The sequence below is a fragment of the Calidris pugnax genome, unplaced genomic scaffold (genome assembly GCF_001431845.1).
Source record: "Calidris pugnax isolate Ruff unplaced genomic scaffold, ASM143184v1 scaffold15, whole genome shotgun sequence".
Lineage (NCBI taxonomy): Eukaryota > Metazoa > Chordata > Aves > Charadriiformes > Scolopacidae > Calidris > Calidris pugnax.
This window is the reverse complement of record NW_015090774.1, coordinates 7,054,482-7,076,500: the sequence shown is the minus strand read 5'-3', so window position 1 is coordinate 7,076,500 and position 22,019 is coordinate 7,054,482. Positions and strand designations below refer to the sequence as shown.

At 37.0% G+C, this 22,019-nt stretch overlaps 1 protein-coding gene across 8 annotated transcripts in view; it reads left to right on the top strand.

Annotated features, from left to right (window-relative positions):
* Window positions 1–21,188, top strand: part of ARFIP1 (ADP ribosylation factor interacting protein 1) — a 44,517-nt gene extending 23,329 nt beyond the window's left edge. For all 8 annotated transcript variants that reach the window (XM_014945011.1, XM_014945031.1, XM_014945002.1 and 5 more), the window contains 4 exons: window positions 3,993–4,214; window positions 7,667–7,824; window positions 10,487–10,661; window positions 19,584–21,188. In XM_014945011.1, the coding sequence (XP_014800497.1) occupies window positions 3,993–4,214; window positions 7,667–7,824; window positions 10,487–10,661; window positions 19,584–19,739 (711 nt within the window). In that variant the 3' untranslated portion in view covers window positions 19,740–21,188. The remainder of the gene's footprint in view (window positions 1–3,992; window positions 4,215–7,666; window positions 7,825–10,486; window positions 10,662–19,583) is intronic.
* The last annotated feature ends 831 nt before the right edge of the window (window positions 21,189–22,019 follow it).

Here is a 22,019-nt window from a genome sequence, read left to right as displayed (position 1 = left end):
AAATGAAGAATCTGTGGAAAAAAACTTTCCTTGTAAAACACAGGTCTGAATCCCTCCAGTATTCTTAAGTCCAGATAAGGACTTCCTCCCCAATGAGGATGGGAAGCAGGGATGGAGACATTCTACCCACTAGTAAATGTGTATGCTGTTCTTTGTATTAGAATCAGAAGTTTGCATCTTTTTAGTGTCTAACTAAGTGGTGTTTAGAATTTGTAGTTGTCTTGTAATCTAAATTTTGTAGCAACTGCAGAAGTCTGACAGCTACTCCTGGAGTGTGCTGTGATCCAATCAGAATATGTGCTATTCAGCTAAAGTTGTTCTTTAAAATTCTCTGTCTATAAAAAACATTGACTCTTGAGATTGAATCCGCTATACCACAACTGAATAGGAGAGGACGCGACCTTATTCTTTTTTTGGTGCCTTAATTTAGAAAACAAAACCAAAAAAACCCACTATGTCTCAATGGCAGAGGGATTGCAAACCTATTATGTGAAACAATAGCCCGACGAGTAGTGAAAAATGCTGGAAAAGGTGGTGTCAGATCCTTGTATAGAATATTATTTTATTGTCAGTAGTTTTTGCAAGAAGTCTGGACTTCTAGATTTCTTTCTTGGCTTAAATCTCCCTTCAACGCAGAATCTCACCAGCTATGGCATAGCAAACAGACTGGCACTTTCAGAAAACTAAGTGAACCTGTTTTCTTGAAAGCTGTGAACTTGAAGTTGTTTCCCAAGTATGTCTAAGGAGATTAGTCAGTTATGATTTTTCTGGAGTCCCATACTGACGACTTGTGTTTTTTGGAGGAATGGGATTGTTCAGAGAGAGCTTATGAATTCATTCTGAGTTCAGTGAGCATTATGCAAATATCCCTGGAGATGACAGACATTTGAAAACAGTTTGTCTATAGGCTACATGAAAATAGCGTATTTGATTAAGGACAGTATTTCACTTTGTGCGCATATTGGCTTGCTTTGGTTCTCTTTAGAGACATTGTGGAAAGATGCCTTCTCCTTGTCTTGTAATAACTAACTAATCATAGGTCAGAAGATGTAGAAAAAAAAAAAGGCAGGAGTAAATGGTTAGTGGAGGGAAGCCTGCAGTTGAACCCCTCTGAGCTGAAAGTCGTGCTATTCAGTGTACCAGACAATCTGCAAGTGGAGTTAGTGGTGAAACTTGCTGTTATGAAGTTCTTCAGCAATCTGACGTGAGTGTCAGATCTCTGTTTGATGCTTGTCTCTATTGGAGGTTGTCAAATCCGTATTATTGGATGTGTTAGAAGTCATACCCATCTGTGAAGAGATGATTAAGTATGCCTTCATATATTTTGAATACCTTGCTTTTTGTCCCGTACACATTTCTGTGAATGAGAGACAATTGCTTTTATCTCCCACTTTTATTTCTGTTTTAAGAAATGGTTTCCAGCTGAAAATCATGGGAGGTTAAAGCTGTTCTAACCTAACCATGAATTTTCATAGATTGTATTTAACTTTTTCCTGTAACTTATAACTTGATAAGATTATTCAGTCTCCTTTTCAACTACTGTCCTTCTTCTCTCTCTCTCCAGTCTTATGCTCCCTATAATCACGAGTTAGTGTCAAGAGAAATTGCCTGTCTTTCTGTGGTCTAGTTCTTTTCTCTTTGCTTGCCTACTCCTTTGGATGAGAGAGGCATTTTCAGTTTAGCAAGAAGACGTAGGCACAAGAAGGTTGTAGCTCTTCCTGACTTTCAGCAATTCTAGTAAAAAGCTTACTTTTTTCAGTTTTCATACAACTTCTTAAACTTTGAGGAAAAAAACCAATATACCTGTTTTACAAGGTATGCTTTCTTTAATACCGGACTGCTAGTGGAACTTTTATTTCTGAGATGTCTGTTCATCTTTTAACATATGCAATTTAAAATAGATTTCTATTAAATGTATTTTTGGTGATTTTTTTCATTGAGACTTGTTTTGTCTTGAACTTTATCTTGCGTGACTTCTTTTTGAGGAGTGTGGCCTTATTCAGGATAGTGTTCTTTATAGATGCTCTTTTAGAACAACCCAAAATAGAATTAATGTGTGGAATTTTCTGTTTGCTACTGAGAATATGCAGCAATTTGTGTTTGTACTAGTCCACTTAGAACCAAAGTAAAAATAAAGGCACATCTTTCTCAATTGTTCATATTAATTCTCAGTGTTCAACTTTAGCTATATCTCATTTAACAAAGTATGCAGTATAAGTCTCTCAAACTACAAGTTTTTCCTTGCTTGTCCCTGTTGGATTTTTTTAGGTGTTTTGTTGTAACTTCTGAAGCAAATACTCCTTGGTTAAGAATAATCTACTCTATTGTAATTTATTCTTGCTTCCAAAAATTTTACCTTCCATGATTGAGATTTTTCTCTTGCATTTCCATAGGTCTGTGTTTGTGTCTCAGCTTTTTTGGAAAAGATCCAAAATTTGTCCATCAGTTCCATAGTTCTTAGTGAAATGCTTATTTATGCCTTGGCCATACTCATTGCTAAGCTCTATTTTGCAATTTCTGTTGCAGACTTTACTACCAAAGTTGTATTTTATGTTGACATGATTTGTTATGCTCTCCCAAATTTCTGATTCTTGACAGACAAATGTCTTCCAGGTCAGCTGTGGTCTTGCTTCTTAACTGGTTAAATCTAATGAAGTAGTACAAATAGTCTGTACCTTCCAACCTAAAGCTTAGGAGTTATGACCAACTCGTTTTTCTTGATCATTCTTGACTCTTTCCCGTGTCTGTTCAATTTAGAAAGGAAATAAAAGTTCTAGGAGGTTGAATGTGTATCTCATTTGTACATAAGTACAACTGTATTAAACTAAAGTCCTTGAATTTGGAAACCCTGGTGAGTCCAGTGATGTAATGTTTTTGGGGAATGCGATACAAGATAGGCTTGAGCATTATTTCACCTAATGTAATGGCAGCTTTGCGCTTAGATTAATTCCCTCAAGAGTAGTTGTGGCCTCGACTACTACCTTAGTTTCCTTGTAATTCTGTTTCTATCAGTAATTCTTCATATGTGTAACTTGGGTATCCCATCACCTCTTGGGATAACAGATTAACTTAAGTGACTTACTGTAACAGTAAATAGTTCCTGCTTTCTGTAGAGATACTGTATGGCTTTGCCACACATCTGCTCTACAAATGGCTTCTCCTATGCCTCAGTCAAGGGAAACCCCAATGTGCATCTTGCGAGGCTCACTGCCAAGTTGGGCTCAAATCTCTGGCAGAGAATGTGCCACAGATAAGTGGAATGTGGTAGTAGCATCGGCTGGGTGGAGGTGCCCACAGCCTTGTAAGAAGAGCACATTTTCTGCTCACTGTGTTGCTGCAGATCTCTTCAGAATTTGACTTGTAAGAGAAAAGAAGTAGTAAGTCTTTCTGAGACAGCTCCATTCTATAGATGTGTAAATAATGAGAAACACATTTTAATAGTTTTACATATTTCTCAGTAGGAATTCCCAGTTTCCTAGTCAGCTTTAAAAAACATAGTGAAAACCACCATCTCCTTACCTCCCTCCCAAATAGACCCCCAAAGTAAAATTTTTGGAAAACATGACATGGATGATCTGGAAGACAAAGCCGAAAAGATCACAAACTAGATATTTTTATGCAGAACTAGTGATACTCCCATTAACTGACTTCAATGCAGTGGGCTAAATTGCTCCTTTTAACTTAATGAGATTCACCAGACCTAAAAAGAGATAAGAGTTCTTTTACTCAAGAAACAATTAGTTATGCTCTTGATTTGCTAACTTGAATATTCATCGTAGTAGGAGTTGAGACTTGTCCAACTGTTCTTGCTGAGTCCTGATAAACTTCTAAAGAGTGTGTTGTTTTTTCAGTTTGTTGTGCAAACTTATATTGGGAGGGGTGATTGTGAAAGAATTGTATGTAATTATATGTCCCTTGAAGCTGAAAATGGGTGTATGCTGTGTTGTCTTGAATATACTTGATTCTTTATAATTTAAATTTTTTTTTCCCAGTGTACGCGTCAGATCATCTCTGAAAAATTGGGTCGTGGCTCAAGAACAGTAGATCTGGAACTAGAAGCTCAGATAGATATATTGAGAGATAACAAAAAAAAATATGAAAATATCTTGAAACTGGCACAGACGTTGTCCACACAACTCTTCCAGATGGTACATACCCAAAGGCAACTTGGAGATGCATTTGCTGACCTGAGTTTGAAATCATTGGAACTTCATGTAAGACTTTTATAGTGTTAAAAAATAAAATGGCAGAGATGAAGATAAGCCTAATTGACTCACAGAATGTATACAGTAGTTAGCAGCTATTTTTCTAAACATTGTCGTTAACAATATATTATATGCAATTTGTGTTAAAAGCTTATGTAATTCACTTAAAACTATAGGAAATTATTGAAATTACTGCAGTTCTTATTGTTTCTTAAATGTTTGCTTTTAGTTAATGGTTGGACTAAACCACTGACAAGTTTCCTTTGTATGGAAAATGCGTTTTACTATTCATTTTGCTTCTAATGAAATGTCATCAAAGTGTTGCAGAGTGTTACGTCATTTCAATTACAGGATGTCTTTGGGGAATATGCCTGGGAGTAAGTAGAATAGGGCACATTACTTCACTTGTGCACATTGAATGTGAGTAAATTATTTTTCTGTAGGATATTCAAGCATTGAGGTTTCATCTCAAAGTCCTTATTTTATCAGAATTTTGCTACTAACAGGACTAATCTGTATTCTTATGTCGGTTGGAGTTTCTGAGCAAGAGAGGCAATCTTTAGGTATCTGCATTTGGGTTGTTAATGATTCCTTGATTTAGAAGTTTATGTAACGCTGGCACTTTTTGTTGCTGATAATAAATCTGTCTGCAGTAGAGAGAAGGTAGATGTTGCATGCAAAACACAGTAGTTGGCTTGTTTCTACATTGATTGTTCTGTGCTTCCAAAGTTAAAGGAATTTGATACTGCTACTGTTCCTTTGGAAAACCAGTATGAAAGATAACTGCTGAAGTAGCCCAAATTACCTTTTTATTTTGTGAGTATTAAACTTAAAATTTCTGGCTGGTTATTTTTCCCTTTTCATGATGTTCTCTTCCCATTGAGTTTTAAGGGAGGAGGTGGAGCTCATGCTTACACAGGGGAGCCCTAACTGATAGCTAGGTGAAAAACTTGAGACTCCTGCACTTGGAGTACAGGATTTTTTAATATTAGAGCATGACAGATGAAAATCTGTGAAAGTAGAACACTTAGAACACTTAATTTCTTAGCAGCTAAGAAATTAAGTAATCTGCTAAAAGAAGTTGTTTTGATAATGAGTTTACTTTGACACAAATATAGGCATGTGGTTTGTGTCAGAACTTAGTGATGGTTATGAAGCATGTGCTGAAGCTGGACGCTGCTTCTGAAACTTGGACTAAATCTGCCATCATGCTTTTGTTTAATGAATGTTGGAGGTTTTTTTCTGTGAATAGCTTGTAACTTCTAATGGGAATACTGTTCTTCCAGGTTGTTTCAGCATCTTGTACTGGTCTTGGAATTTGTTTCAGTCATTCATCTCTTGTGTAGATTATTGAATGGGGCTGTTGATGCAAATCAAATAAAGGTTTCTGCTGCTGTAATAAAAGTTATCTAACCTTTGCCTCTTGGAGACTTGCCTGATATTTGTCTCTTTCCTCTTTGTGTTTCCCCTTTGTTTAATCTGTACTGTATTACCATCTGTAGCCTGGCCTATTCTTGGATGTTTGGATAGCATTGTTGCCTTGAAAACTTGTGCAAGACTAAAAGTAAAATTCCTGGATAGTTAGTTTTTAATGTTTCACATGATAGCAATACATAAGTTTAAAAAACCCAGAACCAAAATTAACACCACTTCTTAAGGTAGTATTTCTTGTTTTATACATGTTAACGAAATGAGATCTTTAAGTAATAGCTCTGCAGATACCACATTATGTGAATGTTTTGCCATTTCTCCTTTGGATACAAAGATAGCTCCTGTTTCCAGGCTCATGTGCCTCTAATTATATAGACAGATGAATTACAATTTTAATTGACCTGTGCGTGGAGTATGAACTGAGTGTAAACCGTTGATAGAGGAAGGATTTCCTGTCAGTTTCATAAGAGAGATCCACAGAGGTCATGGATGCAACTCAAAAGTCTTTACATGAAACTGCACAAACCAGTAGAAGGACAGTTCCAGCAGCTAGTCTGTTTCCTAGTGCTGCAGGCCACTGCAGTCCCATCCTCCTCACCCTGCTCCTTTGGCCTGGTCGTGTTGCTCATTTGGGTCTGTGATGATCTGGGTCAGAGGACCAGCTGGAAAACTAATTGCAGTCTTGCCTGCAGCAGAGAAAAGAGACTGAACACAGCTAAAAGGGGCAGTCCTGCTGTTGTCTCTGCTCGTGTGCTCCTATTTCATCCCTCTGCTAGTGCTTGTGTTACTGTGTAGCTGGTAATGTTAGAGCGAAACTAGCTGAAAAAGACTTAGTTTTTTTATTTCAGCAAGATCTGTAGTGATTTGGCTGGTGGCTTTTGCCTGCAAGCAGCTGTACAAAGCAAAGGTGACAGGTCTTTAGCTCTCTAAACAGTTTAGCTCATGAAAACTTGCCCAAAGGTCTCTCCCTTTTTCCTTCTCCCTCAAATTGCTCACTTCTACTGCACCTCCATTTCTAGAGGCTTCTTCCCTTACTATTGCCTGTTGCCCTTACCCTCATGAAGTAGTTAATGTTAACATGAAATCTCATTTGGTGTTCGTGTTCTAGACAGATGAAACTGGGAGAATACAGCACTTCTGAGTCAGTTGTTGGCAATGTGCAAACCTAAAAAAAACCAAGTTCCAAATATGAACCTAGTGTGTTTTGCAGCCATTACAACCGGAGATTGTACTCTTTTGTGAGAACTCCCATCTGCAGAACACGAAGATGCCATATGGATGACATAAATATAATAATTGGATTTGTTTGGCATCCATGCGTCAGGAAAATCTTTGCAGACTTGGTCAGGGCTTACACTGCTATTAACAAATACATGAGCAAACATAGATCCAAATGTGACTGAAATGCCTTGGAAATAATTTTGCCCTTGTCCCTTTAGAATTTATGGGTGAGCTACATTATCATTTTTATTTGCTATTCATTATGGTGTTCTGCTCTTTAATTACTTACAACCTATTAAACTGTGATAGATGCTGGAGTTTTTCTGCAGTGCTCTTTTCCAGAATGTAAGAATAAAACTTAATAGCTAATTAATACTGTGTGCCCTTGAGAATTTAGTTATATTACTGTATTTAATGTAGTGGTGCTGTTGGTATTAAAGCATTACCTAGACAACCACATGAGAGATGCTGGATTAACACCCTGCTGAATGACAATGTAAAGATTACATTAGCACTTATTTTTAACTAACATTAAAGACTTCTAAGTGCAGAAAAAATCACATTATAAAGTAGAATTTAACATGTGTGGTAACAATTGCAAAACATGTTTTACTGATGTTAGAGAGTTTTCATAAACACTGTGAATGGAATATTGTATTGAAATTGTATCTGTTTTAGCATAACCATACCCGAACAGAAGTGACAGAACTTCCATATCTGTGTGTTTGTATTTTTTTTATATAGTTGCTGATGAATATTATGATTTTTAAATGATCTACAGTTTTGTTTTCTCTGCTTTGTCTTTATAGGAGGAGTTTGGCTACAATGCAGAGACGCAGAAACTTCTAGCTAAAAATGGAGAAATTCTTCTTGGGGCTATTAACTTTTTTATTGCCAGTGTGAATACACTGGTGAATAAAACAATTGAGGATACACTATTGACTGTGAAACAGTATGAAAGTGCCAGGTAGCTATTCTGTGTCTAGCTATTTTCATTGTAAACTGATGTTCAGGAAACAGACTTTGTACCAGACTTCTGTACTTCAGTCCTTGTATTTGAGTGACTAACCTGTCAGATAGAAACCTTATAATGCAACTCTTATATAATTGGGATTTACAGTTAATTGCCTCGTTGCACGTATCTTCAAATGTTTTGTAAATGTTCTGTTGTAGACTTAGTCTTGTTAGCTCTGTGTCTAAGAGTAATTATATATATTATATATAGTTATTTTTTTCTGTCTGCTAGATTAAGATGGCTTTCTAAGCAGTGTGACAGTTCAAGATTAACCCTTTTATTTAGCTATATTGTAATGGGTTAAATAATTTATTTAACTGAAGAACACTTAATACTGGGCTTCTGTTGGTACACACTATGTGTAATTCACACTTCAATTTTTATGCAGAAGCTGTAGACTTGGTCAGAAAGAGGAAAAAAAAATATTATTTGTGAGTGAATAATATCTAGCGGTAGATAATGGGTGTTCTACCCTAGAGAAGGTTGCTTTCAGATATGGTGTAATACTCTAAAACCAGGTTCCCTTCTACTGCCAGGGTTTGGACTTGTGGTCCAAAGCTTGGTTCCATTCTGACTTTCTTTCACTTAATAGGATAAAGTGTGTTTCTTTTAGTTTGCCAAAGGATGTAGTTCATGCATGTTATGTTTTGTGGTTTTTGATCAAAAATTGCAAAATGCTTGAGTTTTGAAGTTCTCCCCCCCCCTTTTTTTTTTTTCATTGTTCTGTTCTAATGCTTAACCTATAAGCAAAATAGTAAATTATTCTTTTGATATTTAGGTAAACTTTCAAAAGGCATGAAAGGCAGAATTAGTCTGACTGCAAAGTATTGTTTTATTTCTGAAGTATTAAAAAAAAAAATAAAAATAGGTTCACACATTTTCCCAGGTATCACCTTGAAAACTTGTACAAAATACGTCTGCTAAGATTGTTCTTGCCAGTCATTTTCCATGTATGGCTCTTCCATCCTAAAATACCTTCATTACTTTCCCTTTCTGTTCTTTAAAGACATCAAGTATTTTGCCATTTCAATAAGGCAAATTACAAGGGTTCTTCACTTACATAGCCAGTCTATCATTTTGCTACGTGAAAGCAGATCGCGTTATTTTTTGTGCCTTTTCTTTTCTGTCCCCAGTTGCACTTCAGCATTCATCTGTTCCCCTCTTCTGTCAACTCTGAATTGGTTTGATTCCTTTTTGGAATTAAGTAATAAGTTATTTAGATAAAGCCTGAGTTGTAGTGGCTATGAGAATCAGAAAGAGCCCTGTGAATATTATTATTCCTTTTACTTCTGAAAATGTTATATTTTATTTTGGAGCAGTTATACCACCAACTGAAAAGTTGTGTTTATAGCCAGTTTTTAGTCCAGACTTTTGGTTTTCCCCTACTCAATTTTAGAAATGCCTGAGACAGTATATTTGAAAAGCCAGGAATAGGTTGGTGTGCTCCATTAAAATCAGCATCTATCACATGCTGATATGCTGGGTCCTACTATTTGAAAACTGCAATGAGGTGTGGAAGGAAGAGTGAGGCTTTGGGCAGGTCTGCCCATGACCCTGGAGTGATTTTTGGCTGTTGTCTTTTGCTGTACCTGGTCAAGTGCAGATCTTGTGTCAGAGGAGGAAGAAAAAAGTTAGGGGTTGTTACAACATCTGTCTCATCCACTTGCAATAATGTTTTTAGATATAAAAATAATTTGTGGCAAGGATCCAGCATTCAGTAGACTTGTAGGTAACACTGGAAAGCAGATTAATTTAGTGATAAAATCTTTAAAGTATTAACGTTCCATGGGTGCTTTTCCCACTTATAAATGTTACACATTGGTGAATAAAAAGCTTAACTTAAGTAAACTTTCTTGAAAAAAACCCTATCCAACAATGTTTTTGAAGACAAAACTGAATACTCAAACTTCATTATTAAAAATAATTTTAAGACATTTTGATTTATTTCATTAAAATGAGTAAGAAGGTATGACTGGGTCATCTCTATTCATGTAATAAAAGCGTACAGTCTACTATGGAAGGATATCAAGGATATCATCTTTTTTGCAGGCTAGTTATCTATAGGACAGACAAGTTCTCGCAAAACTATTTGTGGAAGAACTGTAAAACTGTTCCAGTTAATGCATACTGGGAAGCCTAGGGCATGCTGAAAAAGCCATGGGACAGAGTTTGGTAGAAGTGAGCCATTGCTCGAACGTCTCCTTGAAGGGGATGTTCTGCTCTTGGTGCTTCTCTTGCATTGGACACAAGCTCTTCACTGAACTGGTTCAAAAGTAGAAGAATAACCTGAAAAAAAAATTACTAATTTTATCTGGGTTAAGCTGACATGTCCCAGGAAAGGCTCTGACTCTTGAAGCCAACACAAAACAGAGGGTTGGGAGCGTGTGGCTGAGTCAGGAACAGAAGAGGGAGGGTACTTGTTGAGGCAGCTTTATACAGTGTACCTAAGGGTGGTTTTGCTTGATGAATAAGAGGATGGGGGGGAGAAACTTGCCTGGATTTTTTTTTTTTTCTGTACTTGACTGCTTTGTTCATCTACTTGGCCCTATATGTGAGGTCTGTTTTGAGATGCTTTGCCTTTAGATCATCTTTTTTTCCTCCTCTTTCTTGTCAGGATTGAATACGATGCTTATCGAACAGACCTAGAAGAGCTGAATCTTGGCCCTCGTGATGCAAATACTCTGCCAAAGATTGAGCAATCACAACAACTGTTTCAAGTGCATAAAGAGAAATACGACAAAATGCGTAATGACGTATCTATCAAATTGAAATTTTTGGAAGAAAATAAGGTAAGCTACAACTTCTAATGTTAAGAAGTTTTGTCCTGTAAATTTCTGCTGTGCTATAAATACTTTAGTTGTTATATCTTAAAGTACCTCTTAATTCACTGCAAAGAAGCTGAAGTTTTTTGAGTTCTTGCTCTGTCACTGGAGGACAGACTTCTAGAGCAGGCAGCCCTAAAAGTTCCTAATCAAGCTGCTACAAATGGCAAATACTATGGCAGTAAGTTTCTTGTTGATATGGGAGGTTTCAACTTTGGAAAAGCATTACTTTTCCAGTTTATTACATTTAATGGTTAAATGAGTCATATAACTACTGATTTAAGATTCAAAGTAAAACTCATGTTTGAAAACACTGTCATGGAGGATATGCATAAAGAAAGTGAGAGAACTGTGAAGAGGCTTCTTCAAAATTAAGCTTTTTTTGAGCTAATAACTTGAATTAAGAAGTACAATTCTCTATAATTAATGCCCTTATAGTTTCTTAATTCTAAACAGGGCTCTTGAACTGTTGGTTTCAAGGGGTTTTTTTCCTCATACGTGTTTATTCCAACCATACAATTTCATCTATACCCTCTTAGTGATGGGGTTCTTACCCCTCTTATTCTGTCTACCATGTGAAAATAGGATTGCCATATGGAACACACTCCTAAACTGTGGGGTTTTGGTAAACAAGTCATTCTACATTGTTTATAATTAGATGTAAAAATTATGGTGCTTCAAGATCTGATTTTTTTTTTTTCCATACTCCTAGTAAGTGAAATGGTTATAATCACTATATTTCTTGGGTTTTCAGAGGGAAGAAGATAAGATGAAAACTTACATAGAAGATAGTAGCTTGTTAGTTTGTCCATGTCCAGCAGTGGATTAACGTTTTCAGTATGGGTTAACTCATATTTTAAAGATCTGAATATAGGTAACAACTGTCTGTCAGAGAATACAGGAGTAGTCCCAAATGATAACAGTAGCAAACCAGGCTGCTTCCATGAAAGGAGGAAACTTTAAGGGAAAACCATGGGGACAACCTAAATCGATTAAAACTGATTATTATTCTGAATTCTTGAATATATTACCACATATGCAGTTGCATCAGCTACTTAAAATAAAGATGGAAGACAGGAAAGGAACATGAACTGTGAACAGATGAGGAGAAAAAAATGGAGAAACCTTTTGGTTTCCAAAACAATATATGCTAAAAATGTAGCTCCTGAGCACTTTTACTTCACATAGGCATTTGCATTAGAACTAGGGGTCTGGAATCACATAGCCATTAAGAGCTAATGAACCAGATCATCAGATGATTAAAAACTGGTATTGCCCTGACTTTCATTTCTTGTTCTTGCTGAACTTGTAGTCCATTAACTTTCAAATGGAAAAATCCATATTGAAATTAATTTTCTTGAACAAGCTGAAGTCTAATCTAAATGCTGATAGTTATGCTTAAATTAGAAAATGCTCATAAGAACTGATTTGTAAAACTCTGCTAGATTGAAAACAGGTATACTGAAGGTGTCTCTCCCCCCGCTTTGTTTTTATTGTCTAGTAAGTAGTTTGCTACTAATACAATGTGCTTCTGTTGAAACTGTTTGATGCTTCCAGCTCATATCTGTACAGGAATTCTGATGCTTAAGTTCAAATTGAAAATAGCACTTACCCTGCATTCTCTTGGTTGGCAGTAACTATATAGCAGACTGATCAATTTATGTTTATACAAATAGGAAAGTTTCAGAGTGAAAGCATTTTATCTCCATTGTGTACAAAAAAGTGTCTGTATTTTTTTAAAAATTAAATTAGATAATTTATGGAACACAAATGAAATTGTCTTCCTAGTGATGGTCTTGAATTAGATCAAGCATCCTGTTAGGAGTCACAGCCTACAAATTTTGTTTCTGAAAGAGATTGTTTTTTCCTTCCTGCCTTTTCTTTTAGATGAATACAGAAGAGACTTTCACATGCTTAAGCCTTTTTTATCACTGGCTGACATTTCTCAGTTTTGACACTAAAGATGTTCAAAATACTTAAGGGTGTATGCAATTTTGTTCTCAAAAACCGTAGAAAAGACTTCCTTTACAGTTAAATACTGGCTTAAATATAATTATTTATGGAGAGCTTTACTTGAGTAAGATTAACTTTGGTGTTTTCTATTTATTGTATAGAATTCTCCATAGTAAACAATGTGTAATCTTAATCCTAATCCTAAAATTTAATTTCAGGAGCACTTTTTTTTCCATCTTGCGTCTGTCTCTGATAGTTTTTTGTTCTTCTGTTGCCCAGAATACTTCTGGGGTGTAGTGGGAGGTAGTGGTTACCTGGGAGATGATGTTCTTACCAATCTCACATCTTTATTCCTTTTTGTGGTGTCAACCATTTATTTTTTTCAATAATGTCAGCGGAGGGAAGCTCCTGTTAGACCTCATTCTTGTCCTGCAGGTAGTATTAAGAAATTGGAATGCACAATTGATTTGCCAGACAACTATATAACCATTATAAATATTACTTTTAATCTTTAGCTGTATTCAAAGTCAATTACTTTTTATATTTTAAAGGATTATTAACTCAATAAGTATAGGATCAGTAATTACAGGAATTACATTTTAACTTCAGTTAGATTTAATAATCTCAGATGTTCTACTTTTTCCAAAGGTACATGATAACAATTGCTGTGATCCATCCTAATTTAAACATCTGTAAATACAGCATGTACCTAATGTGAAGGAGAAGAAAGGGAGGAGGAGGAGCACAGTGGGTGCAGCTGTGAGTGTGGCCAACACAGCTGCATCAGCTGTGGCAGTAGAGCGCTGCTTAGGAGGGGGCTTAAACTGAAGACCTGGTACGATGTTGGACTCCCAAGTGGAAGGGTGATCTTGATATTGTTAAGATGTTACAGTAGTCCAGGAGAAGGGATTATACTGGTTGTACTGGTACTATATCCTTAGTAACAGGAACTTGACATTTTGTGTATCTGTCCCCAGGACAACATTGGTGCCCGTTTTAACAGAATGGGAGATCAAAATAAAGGGAGATCAGATGGACAAAATAGTAGTTTTGCTTAGTCTTTCACAAGGGCTCTTTTTGTTGCCTGTTTTGGAAAGCCTGTGCTGTTACAGGCTTATTGCATACGAAGCAAATGAAGGTTAGTATTTGAGCAGCTATATGAAAGCATGGCCTTGCCAAACTCATTTTACAGATACTAGAACATGCAACTTTCTAATAATCAACTTTATTAATAGGTGTTATCATTATGCTGAATCCAGATGTGGATTAATATTTGTTCTGAGTCCAATTAGAGAAGCCTTTTTAGGTAAGAAAGCAGTATGGTAGCCATACAACTTTTTTTTTTTTTATTATAGATTGTGAACCTTTGGGCTTCATCTTACATATATTGTTATAGGAAGTAGTATGGTGTAGTCTCAAGCTTAGTTGTTATTATCACTTCTGTGTTGAAAACAGAATTGTGTAATGAAACCTTGCCATAGCCAAGCAATTAAGCAATATAGGGTTTAATTTTAGATTAGATAAAGCAGTTCATTATTATCTCTCAATAAATATGTTTTTACAGTCTAATCAATATTAAACATTTAAAACCAATAAATTGTATATTTTTTCGTGACAAATTAATGTCAAAACAGAATCCTGTATGTTCTTTTGTAAATCTACCTCCACTAGATGCACTCAGCTGTGTTCTCACTGAAAAGTTTTGTCCTGTATTTGGTTAAGTGCGACACATGAGGAGAGCAGGAAAACCAGGAGATGATTCAAGTTGTCCCTGCAAAGGGACTATAAAGCCAGTTTAACTGGCTGGGGGGCTTGGGTTGGTCTGTGTTGCTGCAAATGTCACCAAACAGCTGTAATCTAGCTGGCCTTACATTTAGGGGAGAAAAAGGCATCACACGGTTGCAGTCTTTTTGTGCCTGTTCTCCTGGGTTCAATTGTTAATATTTCACTTGAAAGCCCCCAAAGGTTCAGAAAGCTGAATTGCAGTAAAGCTGGGATTGCAAGTTTCTGGCTGTAAAACCAAGACATAGAATATTTCTACTCACTTTCATTATAGCATTTGATTTTGAAGTTAGAACTGATTTTCTTTTTTTTTTAATGTTACTGCAAAGCTATATTGGTGATACCCCCAGCTGGCAGAGTTCTGTGGAAGTTTGTGGCATTGGGTAATGAGTGTAAGAATAGCTGCAATCAACTATTTGTAAGCTACAGTTTTTAATCACTTTTTTTTTTAAGTAAAGATGGTGGCCTGTTCCTAGCTTAAAGATTTCTGCCACTGAAAAAATTGTGAAAAGGTATTGTATTTTTGAGAAAGGAAAAACTGGTTTCTTTCATGTGTGCACTTGAGAAATGTCAAATCTTTCTGTGTAAAGAAAGAAATTGAATGCACTTCTGTGAGTTGTACTTCAGGAGTTTGATGTTTAAATGCTTGCTTCTACAAATGAAAGCAATGTGCACTGTAATGGAAACCTAGATGACATAACTGTTTAGATCAAGTGACTTCAAATAAAGATAGCTAGGAGAAAGGATTGTTGTATTTCTGAGGAGGTACAAACTGACGGAAACACTAGAATGAGTGTACTTTTTAGGGCTGTTGAGATGGCTGAAACAATCTGAATGAGGAGGATGTAAAGGCTGTACTTTGCCGTGGAAGATACGGTGTTCAGAGGGAGGTGGCGGAAAGAAGACAATATTTAAAAAGAAATGAAAAGTTAAGAGTGTCCAGAGGAAATGTGACAAACCCAGCCTACAGGATCTTATCTATATGTCACTCAAGTCTTCTCTTTAGGGCATGCCCATTTTTTATGCTTATACACAAAGTTCAGTTTTGTTTTGAGACTTAAGTTTGCCAAGCCTATTATGGAGTGCTTACTCTGCTCGTAATTAGGAGCAAATAGCTGTATGTAGTTAATTAACAAGGAACAATGATTTTAAATGATGCTCAACTATAAAACATGATGGCTTTTTGACAGGCGTGCTAGTCATACACAGGAACGTTTATTTTAGCAGCATACTATTAACATTCTTTGGTTGAAAGGTAACTCTTCAAATGCTCCTTTACTGTAATAGGTGCTACTGTTTAGTGCTCAAGAGTTGACGTGTAGTGCTGTGGTCTGACAGTCACCTCAAGGCTTTACTGCCAAAAAGAAAAGAAAAAGAGTGGTCCCTTCATCCTCTTTCCCCCTTCCCCCACATTGCCTTCTCTGTGTGCTTACAAAAGTGTTTTTGCAGCTGTGCAGAGAATCAGATTGGGGAACTGATCCAGGTTAAAGCAAATATGTTGTTGTCTGGTTAGTTTTAATCTAGATCTGTTCCCTGATCCAACTGACTACATAACTGCATGAATGTTTTGCCAACAGAGGGCTAAGGTGAAACAGTGTGTGGAAGTAGGAATCAATGGCTGGATACAGGAGTGGGCAAAGCTGAGGTTCTTTCATGGGAAAACTAGTTAGATTTGCACTTGGCTTAAGTGAATACTTGTTGTCCAGTTCTTAGCTGTGATTGCAGGTGTTTTTGCAGTGGATATCAGGTGATTTGAGATGTTACAGCTTTTTCTGTTGCCTTGGCTGGCTGCTGCTTCATAGTAGAGCTCACAGTAGAGCTTCTTTGTATAGTGTCAGTTTAAGTGGTCCTTTCTAGAAATTTTAAGTTACCTGAATGAAGCTATGGATAAGAAGATCCCACTAGCACTTTTGGGATTCATTTAGCAATCAATTTCTGAAGGAGGAGAGCAGAAGTTGTAATACCTTGAACCTCTGTAACCAGTTTGATAAAGATCATGAAATTTACACCATAATGAGGTAGCTCTGGCTTGGGGATAGAACCTCATATAATGAGGTAGCTCTCAGAAAACACCACCGAAACGAATCATACTTTTTCAATCCAAATCAGCTGCCTCTACAGTTGTTAATTCCTGCCTCTGTGTGTGCACACACATTAAAGCTGAGGCCTGACTGAATTTATAAAATTATCAAAAGACTTCAGGGCAGTTCACAAAAGCTTTGTGTTAAAAGCTACCCTAAATAAGTATACAAAATTTGGCCTCAAATTGATGATTTTGGGGTGGGGGGGTGGATTAATTACCTTTGTTTTATTTGAGTTCCTATAAACAGAATAAAGGTCTTGTAGCATTTTAATAATGTGCTAGAACTACCTTGGACTGTGTGCAACCTTACATGTCAATGATGAAAGAATCTGCTCAAGAAAAAAACCCTATACTTTCTCTGGACTTTCACAACTCTTGATGTCATGATGTTTTCCACTTGTATGACTTTATATTTTTGGGATGAAAATACAAATTTTTAAAGATACAAAAAATATGTCTATTTATATACTTCTATTCCCACACAAACGGAAAGAGGCAGTCTCTCCTGACTCTGAGAAACTGAACTGTACATTTGTTGAACAAGTGTAGTTAGCTATATTCTACATCTCCTAAATATTTAAGTGTCTGTACCTCATGAATTTAGTGAATTCTTCTATTGTAAATGAAAAAAACATTGTCCCAAGATGTGATGTGCACTGCAGGCTCCTTTCTCACCATACCCACCTCTCTCATATTTCTTCTTGGGAGAGCTTTCTGATGTAAGAACCTACCATTTTACACTTAATAAGGCAAAAAAGCATGTTATTTCGCATGTGTTAAGTTTAAATTAACCTGAACTATTAGGGGAGAAAACACAGGTATATCAGTTTTCAAATTGTGAGAGCAATTTAGACCAAAATTTGGGTCATCAAAGAAAGGTTATCACTTAAGTAGGTGAGTTTTCCTTATTTTTCTGATTCTTCTCCCCACACCACTGGGGAAGGGAAGAAGTGAGCAAGCAGCTGCATGGTCCTAGTTGCAGGCTGGGGTTAAACTGCAGCAGTAGGATACTAAGGTCTGTACAGTTATCAGTTTATGGGCAAAGCTTAATTAGTGAAATGAGACTGTTCAGCAGAAAAAAATAAATTGTATACTCAAAAGAAATGTCAACTTTTAGTGCTGAAGCTTTTATATGCATCCATGTGCATGCATGCAAACATGTGCTTAGCCCTTTTGTTTCTCAAAGTATTTTATTTTAAACTTATATTATTACATTTCTGTGTAAGACTGTAAATGTTCCATTCTTCTGGTGTAATAGCATGTCTAATCCAAGTTGGTTTTTTTTTAATTTGAGGTCCTTTCTTAAATGAAGACAATAAAGTATCTCTGTATTGAGTCGCATGCGTTTCAGAAAAGCATGTTATCCAAATAACCTGTTAAAACAGGCATGGCCAGCTGGTAGGCATAGGCCAAACCTGGCCTGAGGACCATTTTGCTTCCTAGCATGGCAGCAGTAGACTTTCCCTTGTGGATTGTGCTGACAGATGGGGCGGTGATGCAATGTTTGAGTAGAGAAAGCTAAATCTGCCTACCACATCCTCCCTTTGGGCTCAGTAAGCCGTCCTGTGCCTCTCTCTCTTCTGTGTTGGCTAAATGCTATTGGGCTCGAGGTCCTGTAGGCTGAAAACAGGCACAGGGCCACCACCTTAGGGATTTGGGCTCTCACACAAGAGCAGGGTTGTGCTGGACTGAGAGTACACTCAAGAACAAAAAGTGCAAGTTTTAGCTGCAGGAGAAACTAGGCAGATACCTTTTGCAGAGTACTGCTGTTCATCATTCGCAACTTGAGGTTTACTGGTGTGCTAGGATGCAAATGCTTTGTTTAACTGTGGCTTCATCAGTGCTGTAGCTTATCATTATAGACTAGACTGGAAGAGAAAAACAGGGATGCTCTCCAGCTACTCTTGTGCTTTTTTTCCAGGTTTTGTGTGTTTCATGACTGCTTTGCACAAATATAGTCAAGATATTGACCAAGTGCTGGAAATAACCCTGTGTTAGAGAAGATGGGCAAGACACGTTGCTGGGGAAAAAAAAAAAAAGAGTTCCACTTGACTTGGGAATATCTGAGCTGGAAAACAGCAACTCTGTGCAAGGGGGGCAGCTAATAAATCAACTGTATACTTAGATAATGCATAATGGGAACTGCTGGAAAGGGTTACAGCAGAGGACTACAAAGATGGTTAGGGGCCTGGAGCATCTCTCTTACAAGGAAAGGCTGAAGGACTTGGGTCTTTTTAGTCTGGAGAAGAGAAGATGAGGGGGGATCTGATCAATGCCTATAAGTACTTAAAGGAGGGGGTATCAAGAGGATGCTATTGGGCTTTTCTCAGTGGTGCTCAGTGACAGGACAAGAAGTGATCTGATCAATGCCTATAAGTACTTAAAGGAGGGGGTATCAAGAGGATGCTATTGGGCTTTTCTCAGTGGTGCTCAGTGACAGGACAAGAAGTAATGGGCACAGACTTGAACATAAGAAGTTCCATCTAAACATGAGTAGGAACTTCTTGACTTTGAGGGTGGCAGAGCACTGGAATAAGCTGTCCAGAGAGGTGGTGGAGTCTCCCTCTCTGGAGACATTCAAAACTCTCCTGGACATGTTCCTATGCAACCTGTTCCAGGTGGACCTGCTTTAGCAGAGGGGTTGGACTAGATGATCTCCAGAGGTCCCTTCCAACCTCACATAATTCTGTGATTTGCCATGTATTGTCTCAGGGAAGTCCATTTGGCCTGCAGGTAGGTATCTTAAATGGAGGTTTGGCATCTAATTTCAAGGAATCAACTACTTGTAACCAAGTGTTTGATATTTGATAACATTATGCTTTTTAGTTAATTGCTTTTGGTCCATGCCATTGAGTTGGTATTGACTATTAAGTGTACTTTAAAGAAATGTAGAGTTTTCGTAATGTTAAAGAATCTTGCATTTGCATTTTGTATTTGTACTTTTAAATTTTTATTAAAAAAACCCTATATGAAGTCTGAGCATCTCAAATATACTTTTTTTTTTATAACTGGCCTGCGATGTTGTTAACGTCTCCTGCCTCCTCTTAACCTATCTCTATCCTTGCCTGCAGGTTAAGGTATTGCACAATCAGCTTGTTCTGTTCCACAATGCCATTGCAGCATACTTTGCTGGGAATCAAAAGCAGCTTGAACAGACACTTAAACAGTTCCACATCAAATTGAAAACTCCTGGAGCAGATGCTCCATCCTGGCTTGAAGAACAGTAATCGGATCAGAGAAGAGGACCCAATGTTAACCTGAAATCTTTGAATCAGATGATAATTAAAGGTTGGGGTTGAAGGACTGTTGTAGTGATTCTTGCACAGACAGCTTTAATTCCCCCTCCCCCCCTTTTGTAATACTGTAAAACTGAATTTGGTGGGAAAGTGGGTGACTTTAAAGTAACCAAACATAATTTCTGTCATTTCAAATATATAGAGCGCTCATTTTGTATGTGATGGTTGGTGGTTATTTCTGTAACTGGGGTGGGGGAGGGCGGGAGGGGAAAGAAAACTATTATAAATTTGCACTGACAAATGATGTTTGATTTCTGGTCATTTTGGTGGCTGGTCAAAATATTTCCAAATGGAGGTTTACATGATTTGTACCAACATCTGGTATTTTATAGATGAATATAGAAAACATCTTTAGTAATTTTCATATGACTTTTAAAAAGGAGAGAGTTAAAAGACTATTTTGCAGATTAATAATATAAGGCTTATGTGCGATATCTGCATATAAGGCAACAGTAGCAGATGGATCATTGACCAATGGAATTGCAGCAAATGGTTTTTTAAAAGATGTACCTTTTCATCACAGGTTCAAAAAAAAGAAAAAGTAAAACACTAAAGCAAGAATCACTGTCTGTCTGAGGCTTCTAAGCACACATTTTTGCTTTGCACCAAGTGGTTTGCTGAGTGAGGCCAACCATATAATGTACTAATTTCATTTAAAATTTTACTTTCTCTATGAAAACAAATACCGTACTAGCCTTAAATCACAGGTATGTGCCTTTTTATAAGATAATATTTTCCACCAGTGTACATAGTCCAAGAACCCTTTCACATAATGGTTTGTCAGTTCCCAGTAAGGGGAAGGAGACTGTGTAAATGCTGTTTCGTTTTACGCTTAGAGCAAGTTAAAGCTTTAGTTAACCTTCATGGACAGGTATGGTTTGAGAGAGGAAATTGGGCCAGTATGGTTTTTCTATTTAATTGAAAAGCATACTTTGGTAATAAGAGTAACATGGAGGATGCTTTTTTTAATTTCTCCATCAATCGTGTAGTCCTTAAGTGTAAAGTTCTACGTCAATTTTATCATAGACATTTTAAATTCAATATATTGGAGTCCTCATTTGCACGTTATGTTGCTTTGTGTTCTATTAAGTAAAATGAAATACTTCAAATATGTTATTTACAACGGTGTGGATTGTATGATTTCTGTACTGTATGTTCAGATGCCTTTCAGCTGATGTTCTTAAAGTTTTCAGTGCTTAACACAACTGTAATGTAACTGTAAATCAAACTTTTTAATCATTCCTCATTAAATTCTTGGTCTGGCAGAGCCTTCTCTATGTTTTTGTTCTGTCAGAATCTCTTGTAATAGTTCATTTATGTTCCCCAGAATGTATATCCTATGTGAATTTTGTATTCATATTAAAGGTGTTTGCAGTCAAACTTCCTTGCCTTGTTGATGGTTAAGAGTAGGACCCAGCTTCTGCCTGAAAGCTTAGTCCTGTTTCTCCGGGTTGCCACCCTGCCCAAGAATCTCTGGTAAAGCAGTACAAGGTGGTCACACTGCTGTTCTATTTCAGGATTTAATACTGTGCAAGTTCAACTTGAATGTAAACTCATACTGAAACAAATCTCTCCGTATATGTAATTCTTAAGGTTTTAAAGGAAGTTTACATTTACAACTTTCAGGAAGCCGTGGACTTCTACTGTCCCTGAGTCGTGGCACACGTGTGGTATGATGGTGCAAGAAAGAAGTAAGCTGTAGAACTACAATTGAGCTAGGAAATGCAGGTGGCAGCGTTATTGCAGGGATGAAGAATGCAAACCTGCTGACTACAATTGAAATGTTAGCTTTCAGACCGCTATAGGAAAAGGATACGCATGGAACATGTGCCATTGGTTTCTGTCTCCGATTCACATGTCTCCTCTGAGGATAGTCCCTGCCCAGAAGGAACTCATCTGTGAGAAACGGTAAGAGTGAACATGAATCTGAAATTGCCCTATTCAGGAATGGGCCCTGTGGCATTGTGTAACCCTCAAACTTTTGCAATGGCTTAAAACAGCCGGAGTCTCTTCACCTGGAAGAAAAGGTTAGACAAAAGAGATTGCTTGCTAAAATCTGTGTATTGTTTCATACCAGGAGAAGGAGGAATGACTTCCATTTTGCTCACAGAAGCAATTGTTGTAATTGATAGCCTCAGTGAGGAGGGTTCTGTGTTCAGCTGATCGATAGGATATTAAACGGATTGCCTTTTGTAGTACTTTGACTTTCTT